General features: G+C 43.1%; 1 protein-coding gene across 1 annotated transcript in view; it reads left to right on the top strand.

The window, feature by feature from the left end:
• The window catches only part of AP3D1 (adaptor related protein complex 3 subunit delta 1), a 137,085-nt gene extending 130,870 nt beyond the window's left edge, over window positions 1–6,215 (top strand). Inside the window, exons 31-32 of the mRNA XM_021008880.2 lie at window positions 3,637–3,716; window positions 4,041–6,215. Coding sequence (XP_020864539.1) covers window positions 3,637–3,716; window positions 4,041–4,136 — 176 coding nt within the window. The 3' untranslated portion in view covers window positions 4,137–6,215. The remainder of the gene's footprint in view (window positions 1–3,636; window positions 3,717–4,040) is intronic.
• The last annotated feature ends 8,693 nt before the right edge of the window (window positions 6,216–14,908 follow it).

Raw genomic sequence — 14,908 nt, forward strand, 5'->3', positions numbered from 1 at the left:
ATACAAAGATTTTTTTCCAATTCATTCCTCGTTCACTTCCCTTCTTATTCTAGATGCATTAATTTTGTGTGCAGAAGCTTTTCAATGTCACGTAATCAGAGTTATCTTGTTTTATTTTTTGTGATTGCTTGTTTTGTTTCATTCATTGACCATTTTTTTCATAAGAGACCATGCAAATGCTGAGAATTGAATTCACACTGTAATCATTTTTCAGAATGAACACTTCAGCTCATACATTAATACCATCTAGAGTAAGAATCATCGTTGTAGACCAAACAAGAGAATAGAGAATATTATGAAATGCAAAATGGATAATTAGATTGAAAAGTTTTTGCATGAACAAAGCCAATGCAACAAAGATTAGAAGGGAAGCAGCAAGCTGGGAAACATTTTTACAACCAGTGTCTCTGATAAAGGCCTCATTTCTAAAATATATAGAAAACTTGAGTCAAATTTATAAGAATACAAGTTATTCCCCAATTAATAAATGGTCAGAGGATATAAACAGGCAGTTTTCAGATGAAGAAATTAAACCTATCTACAGTCATGTGAAAAAATGCTCTAAATCACTATTGATTAGAGAAATGCAAATCAAAACAACTCTGAGGTACCACATCACACCTATCAGACTGGCCAACATGACAAAACAGGAAAATGATAAATGTTGGAGAAGATGTGGGAAAATTGGAACACTAATGCATTGTTGGTGGAGTTGTGAACTGATCCAACCATTCTGGAGAGCAATTTGGAACTGTACCCAAAGGACTATAAAAATGTGCATACCCTTTGACCCAGCAATAGCACTTCTAGGGCTGTATCCTAAAGACATCATAAAAGTGGGAAAAGGACCCACATGTACAAAAATATTTATAGCAGCTCTTTTTGTGGTGGCAGAGAATTGGAAATTGAGAGGATGCCCATCAACTGGGGAATGGCTGAGCAAGTTGTGGTATATGAATGGAATGGAATACTATTGTTCTATAAGAAATGATGAGCAGGCAGAATTCAGAAAAACCTGGAAAGACTTGTATGGGGTGATGCTGAATGAAGTGAGCAGAACCGGAAGAACATTGTACACAGTACCAGCCACAGTGTGCGATGACTAACTTTGCTAGACTTAGCTCTTCTCAGGAATGCAAGGATCCAAGACAGCTCCAAAAGACTCATGATGGAAAATGCTGTCCACATTCAGAGAAACACTATGGAGTTTGAATGCAAATTGAAGCATATATTTGCTCCCTTTTTTTTTCCTTTTGTTTTTTAATTTTTTATTTTTTTGGCTAGGCAGTGGGGTTAAGTGACTTGCCCAGGGGTCACACAGCTAGTAAGTGTTATGTGTCGAGGCTGGATTTGAACTCAGGTCCTCCTGAATTCAGGTCCAGTGCTCTATCCCCTGCACCACCTAGCTGCCCCTTCCTTTTGTTTCTTTCTAGTGGTTTCTCCCGTTGGTTCCAATTCTTTACAACATGACTAATGAGAAAATATGTTTAATATTAATGAATATGTATAGCCTGTGTCAGATTGTACACCGTCTTGGGGAGAGAGAGAAAATTTAGAACTCAAAATCTCATGGAAGTGAATGAGGAAAACTAAGAATTAATTAATTAATTTTTTAGAGGCCATCATTGTAGAATCTAAGGATATTAGCTACAGAAAATGATTTCTCATCCTTGAAGCCGTAAAAAATATATGTGTGTGTGTGTGTGTGTGTGTGTGTGTAGACACAATGGCCCAAGACTTTAAAAATTACTCTTATAACTACTTATTGTAATATTTGCCTGTTGTTTTGATTGATCTTTGGCGAATTACTGGAGGCAGAGGGAGGAATAAGCTCAACCAGTGTCTTTCTGATTTCCATCTTTTAATAACCTCATCATCCTTATGATCACATCATCTCAAAACATTGGTGTCAGGTTGGGTTCTTTCCTCTTTCTGACTCCCACCACATCCAGTCAGTCACCAAGTCCCACTGATTCTTTTTTCATTCCTGGACCTCCGCTGTCACTTCTTCATTCATCTCCCCTCTTAGCCTCAGCTCCTTCCTACTCTCCAGCATTTGTCATGTCAGTGCCTCTCTCCTAAACCTCCTGTGGATCTGCACAGTCTGTATCTCGGTCTTGTCTCCACACTCTGGCCCTCTCCCATCTTCTCCAGAATGGACTCCCAGTATTTCCCTTTTCAGTCTCCTCCACTGCAACTAAGAAAGACGTGTGCTAACCATCCTCCACACACACTGTGGGCTTTCTAGGCTCCCTGCCTTTGTACAGCTCATCCTGGTGTGGTGGAAAGAACACTGCATTTGGAATCAGAAGAGCTGATTTCAAATTCCAGCCCTTGTGACGTACCAGCTGTATTACCTTGGGCCAGTCCTTTCACCTTTCTTTTCTATAAAATGACAGGATTGGACTAAATGATTATAACATCTTTTCCATCTTAAACTCTTAATGACTGTCAATAACATCTTCCCTCTCCCTGCCCCCAGTTTCTACCTACCAAAATCCTACCCAGTTTTCAAAGATCATTTCAGATCACCACGCCAGTCAGAATTTCATATGCCCCCTTATCCTTTTTAGTGTATGTGCTTTCTAGCCCCACCCAGATTGAGGGCAGGGATTATGTCTTAGCCATTTGAGTACCACCAGAATCCCAATCATGTACATAGCAGTCATTCAGTAAATGTTTTAATGAGTGAAAGAATAGAAGCAGTGCTTCTTAGAGATTTCGGGGCACCAGGACAAAGCTCCTATGTAAGACTTGTAAACTGGAACACCACTATCTTCTTCTCCCCCCTCCCCCCAAAAAAAGTTTTGAAAATTGTTTGCCCCTGTGTTACAATCCACCGAAAGTTTTTTGCCTTCAGTGTAACCCAGATGATTTAATTTATCTCCTACAGAGCTTGGAGAATGGGATATTTTCCTCATTTAAAATGTGCATTTATAAAAAACAGTATTTTGTACTCAGGGGGGCTGCCAACTTTGACTCTAGTGGTGAGAATTGTGTGTCTCATTCTTGGTGTATTCCAATTAATTACGCATTGAAATACCTCAAATATCCACCATTACTCTTAAGTGAGTTTAGCATTCTTCCCATGTTCCCCAGAGCTCAAGTTTAGGCTGAACATTTTTCATTATAAGTAATAATAATAATAGCATTTGTGTAATGCTTTAAGGTTTGCAAAGTGCTTTACAAATATGATCTCATTTGATTCTCACAACAACCCTGGGAGGTAGGTGCTGTTATGACCCCATTTTATAGATGAGTGAACTGAGGCAGACAGAGGTTAAGTGACTTCACAGCCCAGGATCATACAGCTAGTAAGTATCTGGAGGCAGATTTGAACTCATTTCTTACTGATTCCAGGTCTAGTGCTCTATCTACTGTGCCACCTTGAAAAACGTGAAAATTCTTCTTTCTTAATTGAATCCAGAAGCTGCTTCCAGCCCCCACTGTAGGACCTGGACCTGTAGTGCTCACAGCATCTCCAGATTGGATACTGCGTCCCCCACCTCCCTCGCCTCCCTTCTTCCCTGAACTTTTGAGTGTTGTCAGGGACATTGACCCTAGAAAAACTATGTATGTAGGAATCGAGAATGTTGTTCGATGAAGTTGACCATGGTGGCTGTTTAATGTTTGTAGTTGTGGAACGAGTTGATTCCTGCGCCTCCATGTACAGCCGTTCTATCCAAGGACATCATGTCTGCCTGCTCGTGAAGAAGGTGAGTTTCCCTGTCCTTGGAAAATGTGAGAGAGGTGGAGGTGGAGGTGGGCTGGGGCTGGAGCTGGAGCAGAGAAGCAGCCAGCTAGGCCCTGGGGGTGCCCTGGCCTCTTGTGCAGCCACTGCCCCTTCCCCGACCATGACTAGTCTGAGTGCAGGCAGGCCCAGAGTCACTCCTGCTGCTCACAGAAAAATGAAAGGAGACCCAGGAACGTGGTGCTTGTGCTTTACTGAGGCCTTTCTTCCCAACAGCTCCAGGAGGCACCATTTAAAAGCTCTACACTTTTGAGGTGTGGTGGTTTATAACTTTTCTTTTCCTTTGCAGGGAGAGAATTCCGTATCAGTGGATGGGAAATGCAGTGACCCCACCTTACTCAGCAATTTGTTAGATGAGATGAAAGAAACCTTGGCCAAATGTTGAATGGCCCCTTATGCCCCACCTCTGCAGAAGATGCACCAAGGACAGCTTTCAAGTGTTACATTTCTCCCTTGTCCGCATGTACTAGACTGGGCACGTACTTTTAATTTAATGTCACAGTCACCTGCAGTTTAGACGTCTCAAGGCTGTAGGCTACATTGGTTTCTTTTATTTTAAATTTTTTTCACTTTGAACCTTTTTACCGACTGTAGCAATAACCCTTTCCTGCCTTTAAACCTTCTGAAGCAGACTGCCCAGAGTCTCTGTATCCAGCTGTTTCCCATAGTCTAGTTGTATCTCTCTCCCATCCTGATTTTGGGTGCTAGAACCCTTGACTAGCCACAGACGGGCACTGATGGCAGTAACTATGTCAGTCAGTTCTTAAGAAGGGAACCCAAAACAAGTCTGCAGAACTTCCCTTCAGGGCAGTGAGAAGGAGCATGTATGTAACCAGCTGGGGTGCAGGCCAGATTCTCCCGAACCCTTTGCTGTACACATACTGGATTTTGACTTTTGACTAATTGGAGGATGGGTTGGGGGGAGGAGCGGCAGGGAGGAAGGGGAGACTTGGACTTCTACTTTGGAGCAAAGCCCGGGGGCTGAAAAGAGTTAAATTCCTTTTTTCCCCCTCCCTTATTCATCTCAAAGTGTGCACAATTACATACCCCCTTCTAGGGATTTCTTGCTGATGTGCTCCTGTAAAATCCACCAAAATCTCACATCACTGAAAAGATAGAATGTGGCAAAGGAACTGGAAGTCCCAAGGGATGTATGGATGTGGATGTGGGGGGGTGTCTGTGTCTGGGTGTGGATGTTTCTGTGTCCTTGACTGGAAAGACTCTTTGGCTTGTCACATGAGATTGGCAAGTACTATTTTAAACTTCATTGCCCCTCTCTTCCCACCCTTGAAGTTTTCATTTGCCCCCAAACACAGTGCACAAAAGATGTAATGGTGTATCACTTTCCCCTTGTTCCTCATAAACTTTGTCACAGTGCTGATTGTTCATCAGAGAGTGGCTGGTAAGAGCCCAACAGAGTCCCAGAAATCTCGGCTTTTGCTGAGAGGAGCTGTTGGGGGACGAAGGGGCTTAGAATTGGGTTTAGAGTATGCCACTACAGAGATGGGAAGGGTGGTAGTGGTAGTACTGGGGACCAGGAGAAGTAATCAAATAGAATCATTGATGGTAAAAAGGGATTGATTGTTCTGGCTCTGGATAATGACCCCCTCATACTCTGTTCGGTCTTATTTCGGGGAGGGGGTGAAATTTTGAGATTTGATGCCAATTTTAGGAGTGTAAATTGGAGCCCCTTCTGCTCATCTCATTACTGGAACTGTGGTTTTCAGCATGGTGCAACTGCAGCTGTCAGAAGGGTGTCCAGAAAGACGAGAAAGGGACAAACTCAGGTTGTTTGCACTTAAATTTTCTTGGTAATACTTGAAATGCCACTGCAGAGGCCTAAGTATTACCAACCAACCACCAGATGGAAATTGTGAGGCCAGGAGGCCCATGTAGTAACTTCCCCAAGGGGGTTGTGTGCTGGGAAGGAAGCCCAGGGCCTCTTCATAGGCCTCCTCAGTGTGTGCACAATGAGGGGAAGCCCTGGAATTCTTGGTGGCAATAAGCTCCTGGCATGAAATGGTGTGTCTGCAAGGACCCCTTCCTTAGCAGCACCAATGAGATGGGCATTGGGATCTAAGAAGCATTATTTGTTGTCTGATTGCACTTGTCTATACCAGGGATTGGTGGGCAGCAGTTCAGTTGGCTGGTACAACGTCATTTGGTTTGGGACAGCCAGCTTGTGTTAAAGACTGAGCATATTGAAAACTCGTCAGAGATAATGGTCCTTAATGAATGGAAATTCACATTTTCTTTTTCATGGATAAAAACTGTCACTTTAGCATGTAGAGTATTCTCTATTACAGAATCCTGTGCAGTGATTCTAGAATTTTGAGACTGTATGATGTGTTATATTAAAGAATTTATTTGCTATCAACATTCCCTTACAAAGAAAAGAAAAACATACCACAAGCTGCTGTAATGATTTTGTGTCAAGATGATCCAATAAAATTTCAAAACAGAAGTTTAAACTTGGTGCGTCCTCTCTAGATTTCATACTCCTCCCAAGGAGTTGCAGAATCCCTGAGTTTTGGAGTTGGAAGGAGCCTTAACGGCCTTGAGTCCAGCCCATATCAAAGTAAAGAATTTCCCCTACATTGAATCTGATGAGTGGCTGTGCAGTCCCTGTTCACTGACTGAAAGTCCCCAGAGTTGGCCCTCACAGACAAATCCACACAGCTAACCACCACTCCCCTCCCTTCTCCTGATGTTCCATGCAAAACGCCTTGCCCTGGGAACAGTAAGAGGGTTCATATTAGGAGACCTGGGCCCTAAGATGGTAAGACTTAAACTTGAAAGACATCTTAGAGAATATAGACCAACAGATGGGGAAATTGAGGCCTGGAAAGATCTCTGATTTGCCTAAGTTCACACAGGTAGAAAAAAATGGCTGGGAGTTTTGAACCTAGTTTTGTCTCTCAATACAGTACTTTACTCACCTCACCACATTGCTTCCCCATTTTGGCTCTTCCAATAGCTGTGCAACTCTAGACAAACCACTTGACCCATCTGGGCCTTAGTTCCCTTTGTTAATGGGATACTGACTTGCCCTACTTACGTCATGGAAATTATTGTATGTCTAGGTGCTTTGGCAACATGTGGGAGTCTTTTTTCCTACACGCACACACACACACACACACACACACAGAGCCTTTTCCTTCAAGATGCAGTTTAACAAATTATTCCCTTGATGACTCATCGTCGGGAGGCGGAAAGAAGGGAAGAGCAGGAGATCCGGTTAGGCCCATTAAGATTTCACGTCAGATGGGTCACGGCAAATGTCTCTCCTCTTACCCATCCCTTTCCAGTTGGTTCTGCTCCCTCTCTTCCATCTTCACATGCATCTTCCTCCTTTCCTCCAGGCTCAGAGGATGAGAGGCCTTTCTTCTTGCCAAGACTTAGGAATCCTTCTGAGATTTTATCCCATCCAGGACCTTGCCTCTTCTGTCATTCCCCTTCCTCAGATCGTCAGTTTTTCCCTAGTAGGACTCATTCTTCACTGCACAACATCCTCAATCTGGCCTTTCAAGCCCTTCACAGCCTGGCTTCTTAACACCTTTCTATTCTTTTTGCACATCATAGACTCTGATCCAGAGACACTGTCCTTGCTATTTCTTGCATGGTGATTTAGTGCCTTTGCACTGACTGGGAAGGCTTTTCCTCCTCATCTCAGCCTCCTGGTATCCCTCAAGTCACAGTTCAAACTGCACCTTCTGCAAGGGTTTTTTCCCAGTTCCTCCCACCTTCCCTCTGAAATTACCTCCCAGTCACACTGTATCTGTCTTGACAGTACGTGGTTGTTAGAATGCAAGCTTCTTGAGAGCAAGGATTATATTTGCCTTTCCTCAGGTATCCCCAACACTTAGAGCCTAATATATGCCCATCAACTGACCCACTGTTTAGATATCTCCTGGTCCCTGACATTTCTTCAAGCTACATCCAGTCTCTCTCCTCCCTTTCATTACAGAACTCTAGTAGGGGTAACCTATATTAGCTGTCTGCATTACACACACATACATATGTGTGTGCACACCCACATGAACCCCTTACAATCTGTTGACCTCACCACTATTTGAAACTGCTTTCTATCACTACTGAAGATTCTTCACTGCTAAATCTAATGACCTTTTCTTGGTATTCCTCTTAACCCTTTTTTTCCACTTTTGTTACTGCCAAAACCCACTTCCTCCTTCTGTCTGTGTCCTTTTCCCTTGACTTCTCTGACACACTTCATTTTTAATTTACTGATATATTTTATTTAGAAAAAGGAATTTTCAGCAAACACCCAAGTGAAAGTTTCTCATGTACTACGAGAGGGAAGAAGGCAAGATGGTATAGTGGGAGATTCTAGACAAGCCACTTCACCTATCAGTCAAGCACAGTGGCTCCTTATCCCTCCAGGTTCAAACAGAAAATTATCTGTTCCCAAGCCCTTCATAACCTGGCCCCCTCCTACCTTTCCAGTCTTTTTGTTTTTGTTTTTGGTTTAGGCCACAGGGTTAAGTGACTTGCCTAGGGTCACACAGCTGGTGAGTGTTATGTGTCTGAGGTTGGATTTGAACTCAGGTCCTCCTGAATCCAGGGCCGGTGCTCTATGTGCTGCGCCACCTAGCTGCCCCCTTTCCAGTCTTTTTACACATTGCTCCACCATGTACTGTGGAATTCGGTGACACTGAGCTTTGTGTTCCTCACACAAGCATTGCATCTCCAGACTCTGGGCCTTTTCTCTGTCCTTCATGCCTGAATTATTCTCCCTGCTCTCCTCGCTGGCTTGCTTCATGACCCAGCTAAACTCTCACATTCTACAAGAAGTCTTTCCCAACTTCTCTTAATGCTGGTGCCCTCATTGTATTGATTGGCTCCAACTTATTCTGTGTATATCTCATTTGTACATAGTTGTTTGCTTTAGACTGAGTTCTCTAAGAGCAGGAATGATCTCTTTCCTTTCTCGTGATCCCCAGCCCTTAGCACAGTGCCTGGCACACAGCCCCTGCTTAATAAGTGGTTAAAGTGAATGTAAATAGTAACTTTCTCTTTGGCCAGCAACCCTGAGGGTGTTCTCTTCCCAGTTTAATTTTTTTTTTTATTAAAAGGGCCATCCCTTGGCACACTTTTAAGTAGGGCTATATACTGAATGGGCATTGCCTCACTCAAAGTGAGACCTTGGAAAGACCTTAGCTTAAAAAGGCCAAGGTCTCCCACCGCATCCTGGGCCATTTCCAGTTGTCCTGATCTGTATCTAGCCCCTGGACCCAGATGGCTCTGGAGGAGAAAGTGAGGCTGGTAACTTTGCACAGCCTCACTCAAATCCTATTCAATTGCAAGTCATGTCACCATCTTCCTGATGTTGTGGGCCTCTTCGAGGATGAAGGACAAACCGCACACAGCTTGCTGACTGGCTTTTCAGTGCCCCCAGCAACTCCCTGAGACTATTCAGTTATAGCATAGGCACCAGCCTGCATCAGGAGAGGAAAGTCCTTACCAGGAAGAACATCCTTTAAATCTAATTTTGGTTGAAAAGGCAGGAACTCACTTTGAGCTCTCCCCCAAACCCCTCCAAATACCTGTAAAAAATGACTCTAAACAAATTCTAGAGCAGCAGATCCCACAAAAAGACAGAGTGAAACAATTTTCCAGCCCAAGACAACTTGGAAGGTCAAGGTCGGCAGGAAAGGTCTGTTGCACCAGGCTGGGAGAGGAACGCAATCTGGCCTGAGGGGACTGAATCACTGTCAGCTGTGGTGGTTTCCAAACTTCTCAACCCACAAATGCCAAAGACAACTGTTGGACCTGAGTGAGAAAGGAGTGGGGTCTGGCCCTGCCTGCAGCACAGCCCTGGGTGGTGGCGGTAGCTTCCAGAGCTCTCAGCCCACAGATGGCAAGGGGATTGAACAATTGATCAGAAGGAGATTGCAGGGGTCTCTTTGCTGGCAGGCATTGAGGCAGAATTCTGTTGCTTTGCCCATAACTTGGATCTGAGTTGCAGTCCTGGGGCGAGGAGGAGCACTGGCATAGCAGAGCTTGTGGCAACAGTGGAGAGGAAACCCTCCTCACAGTTCCAGGATAGAAAAGAGTTCTTGTGGTCACTTAAAGACCAGAGCACAGGCCAGGGGAGGAGTAAACACTTCTCCTTAGATTATACCACCTTGGAAGAACTGAGAACTTACAGGTCCCCAGAATTATTTCTGAAAATAGCTGCACAAACCCCTGAAGCTTTCGATAATACACTCTCCACACTGGAAGTAGAGCCCTACCTTAACAAAAACTTTAAAAGTCAGGTAATTGGAAATGAGCAAATAATGGGAAAAAACCTCTTACTATAGAAACTTACTTTGGTGTCAAGGAAGATCAAAACATACAACCAGAAGATGACAACAAAGTCAAAGCTCCTACATCCAAAGCATCCAAGAAAAAATATGAATTGGTCGCAGGCCATGGAAGAGCTGAAAAAGGATTTTGAAAATCAAGTAAGAGAAATAGAGGAAAAATTGGGAAGAGAAATGAGACTGATGCAAGAAAATCATTAAAAAAGAGTCAACAGCTTGCTAAAGGAGACCCAAAACAATACTGAAGAAAATAACACCTTACAAAATAGACTGGACCAAATGGCAAAAGAGGTCCAAAAAGCCAATGAGGAGAAGAATGCCTTGAAAGAATTGGCTGAATGGAAAAGGAAGTCCAAGAGCTCACTGAAGAAAATAATTCCTTAAAAATTAGAATGAAGCAAATGGAAGCTAATGACTCTATGAGAAATCAAGAAATTATAAAATAAAACCAAAAGAAGGAAAAATTAGAAGGCAATGTGAAATATATCATTGGAAAAACAAGTGACCTGGAAAATAGATCCAAGAGAAATAATTTAAAAATCATTGGACTACCTGACAATCAAAAAAAGAGCCTAGACATCATCTTTCAAGAAATTATCAAGGAAAACTGCCCTGATATTCTAGAACCAGAGAATAAAATAGCAATTGAAAGAATCCATTGATCACCTCCTGAAAAAGATCCCAAAAGGAAAACTCATAGTAGTATTATAGCCAGATTCCAGAGTTCCTAGGTCAAGGAGAAAATATTGCAAGCTGCCAGAAAGAAACAACTCAAGTATTATGGAAACACAATCAAGATAACACAAGATGTAGCAACTTCTACTTTAAAGGATCAGAGGGCTTGGAATATGATATTCCAGAGGTCAAAAGAGCTACAATTAAAATCAAGAATCACCTACCCAGCAAAACTAAGTATAATCCTTCAGGGGGGAAAAATGGAAATTCAATGAAATAGAGAGTTCTCAAGCATTCTTGATGAAAAGACCAGAGCTGAATAGAAAATTTGACTCAGATACAAGACTCAAGAGAAGCATGAAAAGGTAAACAGGAAAGAGAAATCATAAGGGACTTATTAAAGTAGAACTGTTTACATTCCTATATGGAAAGATGATATTTGTAACTCATGAGACCTTTCTCATTATTAGGGTAGTTGGAGGGAATCTGTATAGACAGAGGGCACAGGGTAAGTTGAATATGAAGGGATGGTATCTAAAAAATGAAATTAAGGAGAGACAGGAATGAACCAGGAGAAGGAGAAAGGGAGAGGTAGAATGGGTAAATTATCTCACATAAAAGAGACAAGAAAAAGCTTTTACAGTGGAGGGGAAAAGGGGGGAGGTGAGAGGAAATGAGTGAACCTTACTCTCATGGAATTTGGCTTAAGGAGGGAATAACATACACACTCAGTTGGGTATGGAAAGCTATCTTACCCTATAGGAAAGTGGGGGGGGGATGATAGAAGGGAGGGCAGATTGGGGGAGGGAGTAATCAGAAGCAAACACTTGAGGAGGGACAGAGTCAAAGGAGAGAATAAATGGGGGTCCAGATAGGATGGAGGAAAATATAGTTAGTCTTTCACAACATGACTATTATGGAAATGTTTTGCATGACTACACATGTATAACCTATATCAAATTGCTTGCCTTCTCAATGAGGGTGGGTGGGAAGGGAGGAAGGGAGAAAATCTGGAACTCAAAGTTTTAAAAACAAATGATAAAAATTGTTTTTACATGCAACTGGGAAATAAGATATACTGGCAATGTGGTATAGAAATCTATCTTACCCTACAGGAAAATACAAGGGGAAGCAGATAAGAGAAGAGGGGGCTGATAAAGGGAAGGCAGATTAAGGGAAGGGGTATTCAGAATGCACACCATCTTGGGGAGGGAAGGAAATTTGGAACTCAAAATCTCGTGGAAGTGAATGTTGAAAACTAAAAATAAATTAATAAATTTTTTAAAAAAACAAAAAAACAACCCCCCCCCACAAATATAGAAGGGCTATGTCCTTTAACTTGCGCAGTAGATGGTCCTAACTTTGACCGTTTATTGATTTTACATCGTTATTGTCATTATCCCTGATGCTTTCTTTTGGCTCTCCTACGCGTGACTGCTCCTCAGTCTCCCTTGCTACATCATCCTCTCCCCGATCCGCAGTGTCTCTTGAGCTACACTGTCATATCTCCCAGCTGCCTGCCAGACATCTTCACTTGACTGTCGCTGTCCCCTTAAATTTCGTGTGCCCAAAATGGAGCTCATCATCTCCCCTAGCCAGGCCTCTGCTGTGAAATCCCCTATTTCTGATAAAGCATTTGGCAGGAACATCACCTGTTTTGTGAAGGTTGGGACAGCCGTCCTTTAAGCAGGCAGGGATCCCACCTCTGACATTACCTGTGTGACCTTGGACAAGTCACAACCTCTCAGCCTCAGTTTCTTCAGCTGTAAAGGGAGGACGTTGGACCAGAAAGTCTCTGAGCCTCTTACCAGTCTATGAGTCTATGAGACCATCCTTGGGATGCTCTCAGCCTAGTAGGCTAGGGCCAGAATTTTCGTTTTGACTTCCTTGCCCCTCCTCCTATTTCCTCTCTGAGATGCTTATCTGGCCTAGGGTTGTGGGTCAATGTGAACGTGGAAAAAGAGTACCATTTTATTTGAACTAGCATCCTTTTTAACCTTCGGAATTGTATCCTTTTTTATCCATTATTATTAGTAAGGTTATTTTTGCAGCTTTTTATGAGTGACTCATTTCCTTTTTTTTTTTGCTTTTTTTTTTTTGGTAAGGCAATTGGGGTTAAGTGACTTGCCCAGGGTCACACAGCTAATAGGTAGTGTCAAGTGTCTGAGACTAGATTTGAACTTGGATCCTCCTAACTCCAAGGCCAGAGCTCTATCCACTGCACCACCAAACTGCCCCAAAAAGCGGGGGGTTTTTTTGTTTTGTTTTTTAGGCAATTGGGGTTAAGTGACTTGCCCAGGGTCACACAGCTAGTAAGTGTCAAGTATTTGGTCTGAGGCCAAATTTGAACTCAGGTCCTCCTGACTTCAGGGCTGGTGCTCTATCCACTGCACCACCTAGCTGCCTCTGGGGTGACTCATTTTCATGTGTGTCTCCTTGCAATCCAATCCCAAACCTGTCACCCTGGTTCCCAAACTTGGTGTCAGCCTTTGCACTTCTCATTCACCCCATCCCCATATAGAAAATTTATTAAAGTTGCCAAATCATGTGGATTCTCCCTCTAACATCCTTTGTATCTGTCCCTGCCTTTCTCTCATGACTTCACTATAGGTATGTATATATATGATCATCTGAGGCAGGGGCAGGGGTGGGGGTGAGGAAGCACTGACAATGAGCATGGTCAGTAAAGGTTCTGCTACCTGACTGATCCTGGGAGGAAGTTAGGAACAGAGAGAAGCCAAGTTGAGGAGGTAGTGCATTCTAGGCATGGGACACAGCTTATGCAAAGGCGTGAAGACAAGAGATGGAGAGCGCTGCCTTCAGGGAGCATCCCTCATCTTACAGATATGGAAACTGAGACCCATGAAAGGGGAGTGACTTACTCATGGCCAAAGAGATTATAAGGAGCAGACTTGGGATTCAAACCTAGCTTCTCTGATTCCAATCTCTACCACACCAAAGCTGCTTCTCCTGACCAGATCCTTTTTTTTTTTTTAGGCAGTTGGGGTTAAGTGACTTGCCCAGGGTCGCACAGCTAGGAAGTGTCTGAGGCCAGATTTGAACTCAGGTCCTCCTGACATCAGGGCTGGTGCTGCATCCACTGCGCCACCTACCTGCCCCATTCAGATCCATTTTGAAGTCCTTCCACAACACCAGAGCCTGCATTATCATGAAAAGGGATAATGTCAAATAAGTTGGCAATGAAGAGCTTTAGATGCCACAGTGAGGAGGTGCTGCAAAAAGGGATGAAGGCCTGCAGTGACAAGGATCTCCTGGAGAAAGTTGGCTGTCCTTTGGTAGAAGGATTCAGAGGAAATTGCCTGGACTTCTAAGATTAATCACCTATGCAACAAGGCACTATAGAGAAATTTTAATGTGCCCTACATGGAAAAGGACAAGGCAGCCAGGTGGTTCAGTGGATAAATAGAGTACCTTGCTTAGAGTCAAGAAGACTCATCTTCCTGAGTTTAAATCTGGCCTCAGACACTTACTAGCTATGTGACCCTGGACAAGTGACTTAACCTTGTTTGCCTCAGTTTCCTCATCTGTAAAATGGAGTAGGAAATGGCAAACTATTACAGTATCTTTGCCAAGAAAACCCCAAATGGGGTCATGAAGAGTCACACACGACTGAAACAGCTGAACAAAATGTGCAAAACTACGCTTAGAGATTTTGTCTGAACCACAGTTAGATGGCTCTATGCCCTGAAGGAATCATAAAAGAGTTTTCACCCAGGACTGTTTGGTCCTTGAAAGTGGAGTGACTTTTCTAGGGCTATATCCCAAAGAGATCAAACAAATGGGAAAAGGACCCACACGTACAAAATATTCATAGCAGCTCTTTTTGTGGTGGCAAAGAATTGGAAATTGAGAGGATGCCCATCAATTGGGGAATGGCTGAACAAGTTGTGGTATATGAATGTGATGGAATACTATTGTGCTATAAGAAATGATGAACAGGCTGACTTCAGAAAAGCCTGGGAAGACTTATATGGTCTGATGTTGAGTGAAGTGAGCAGAACCAAGAGGACTTTGTACACAATAACAGCCATGTTATACAGTGACTAACATTGTTAAACTGAACCCTTCTCAGCATTACAAGGATCTAAGATACTTACAGAGGCCTCAGGATGGAAAATGCTGTCCACATCCAAAG

Source organism: Phascolarctos cinereus, unplaced genomic scaffold (assembly GCF_003287225.1).
Source record: "Phascolarctos cinereus isolate Bilbo 61053 unplaced genomic scaffold, phaCin_HiC Scaffold_4;HRSCAF=312, whole genome shotgun sequence".
Lineage (NCBI taxonomy): Eukaryota > Metazoa > Chordata > Mammalia > Diprotodontia > Phascolarctidae > Phascolarctos > Phascolarctos cinereus.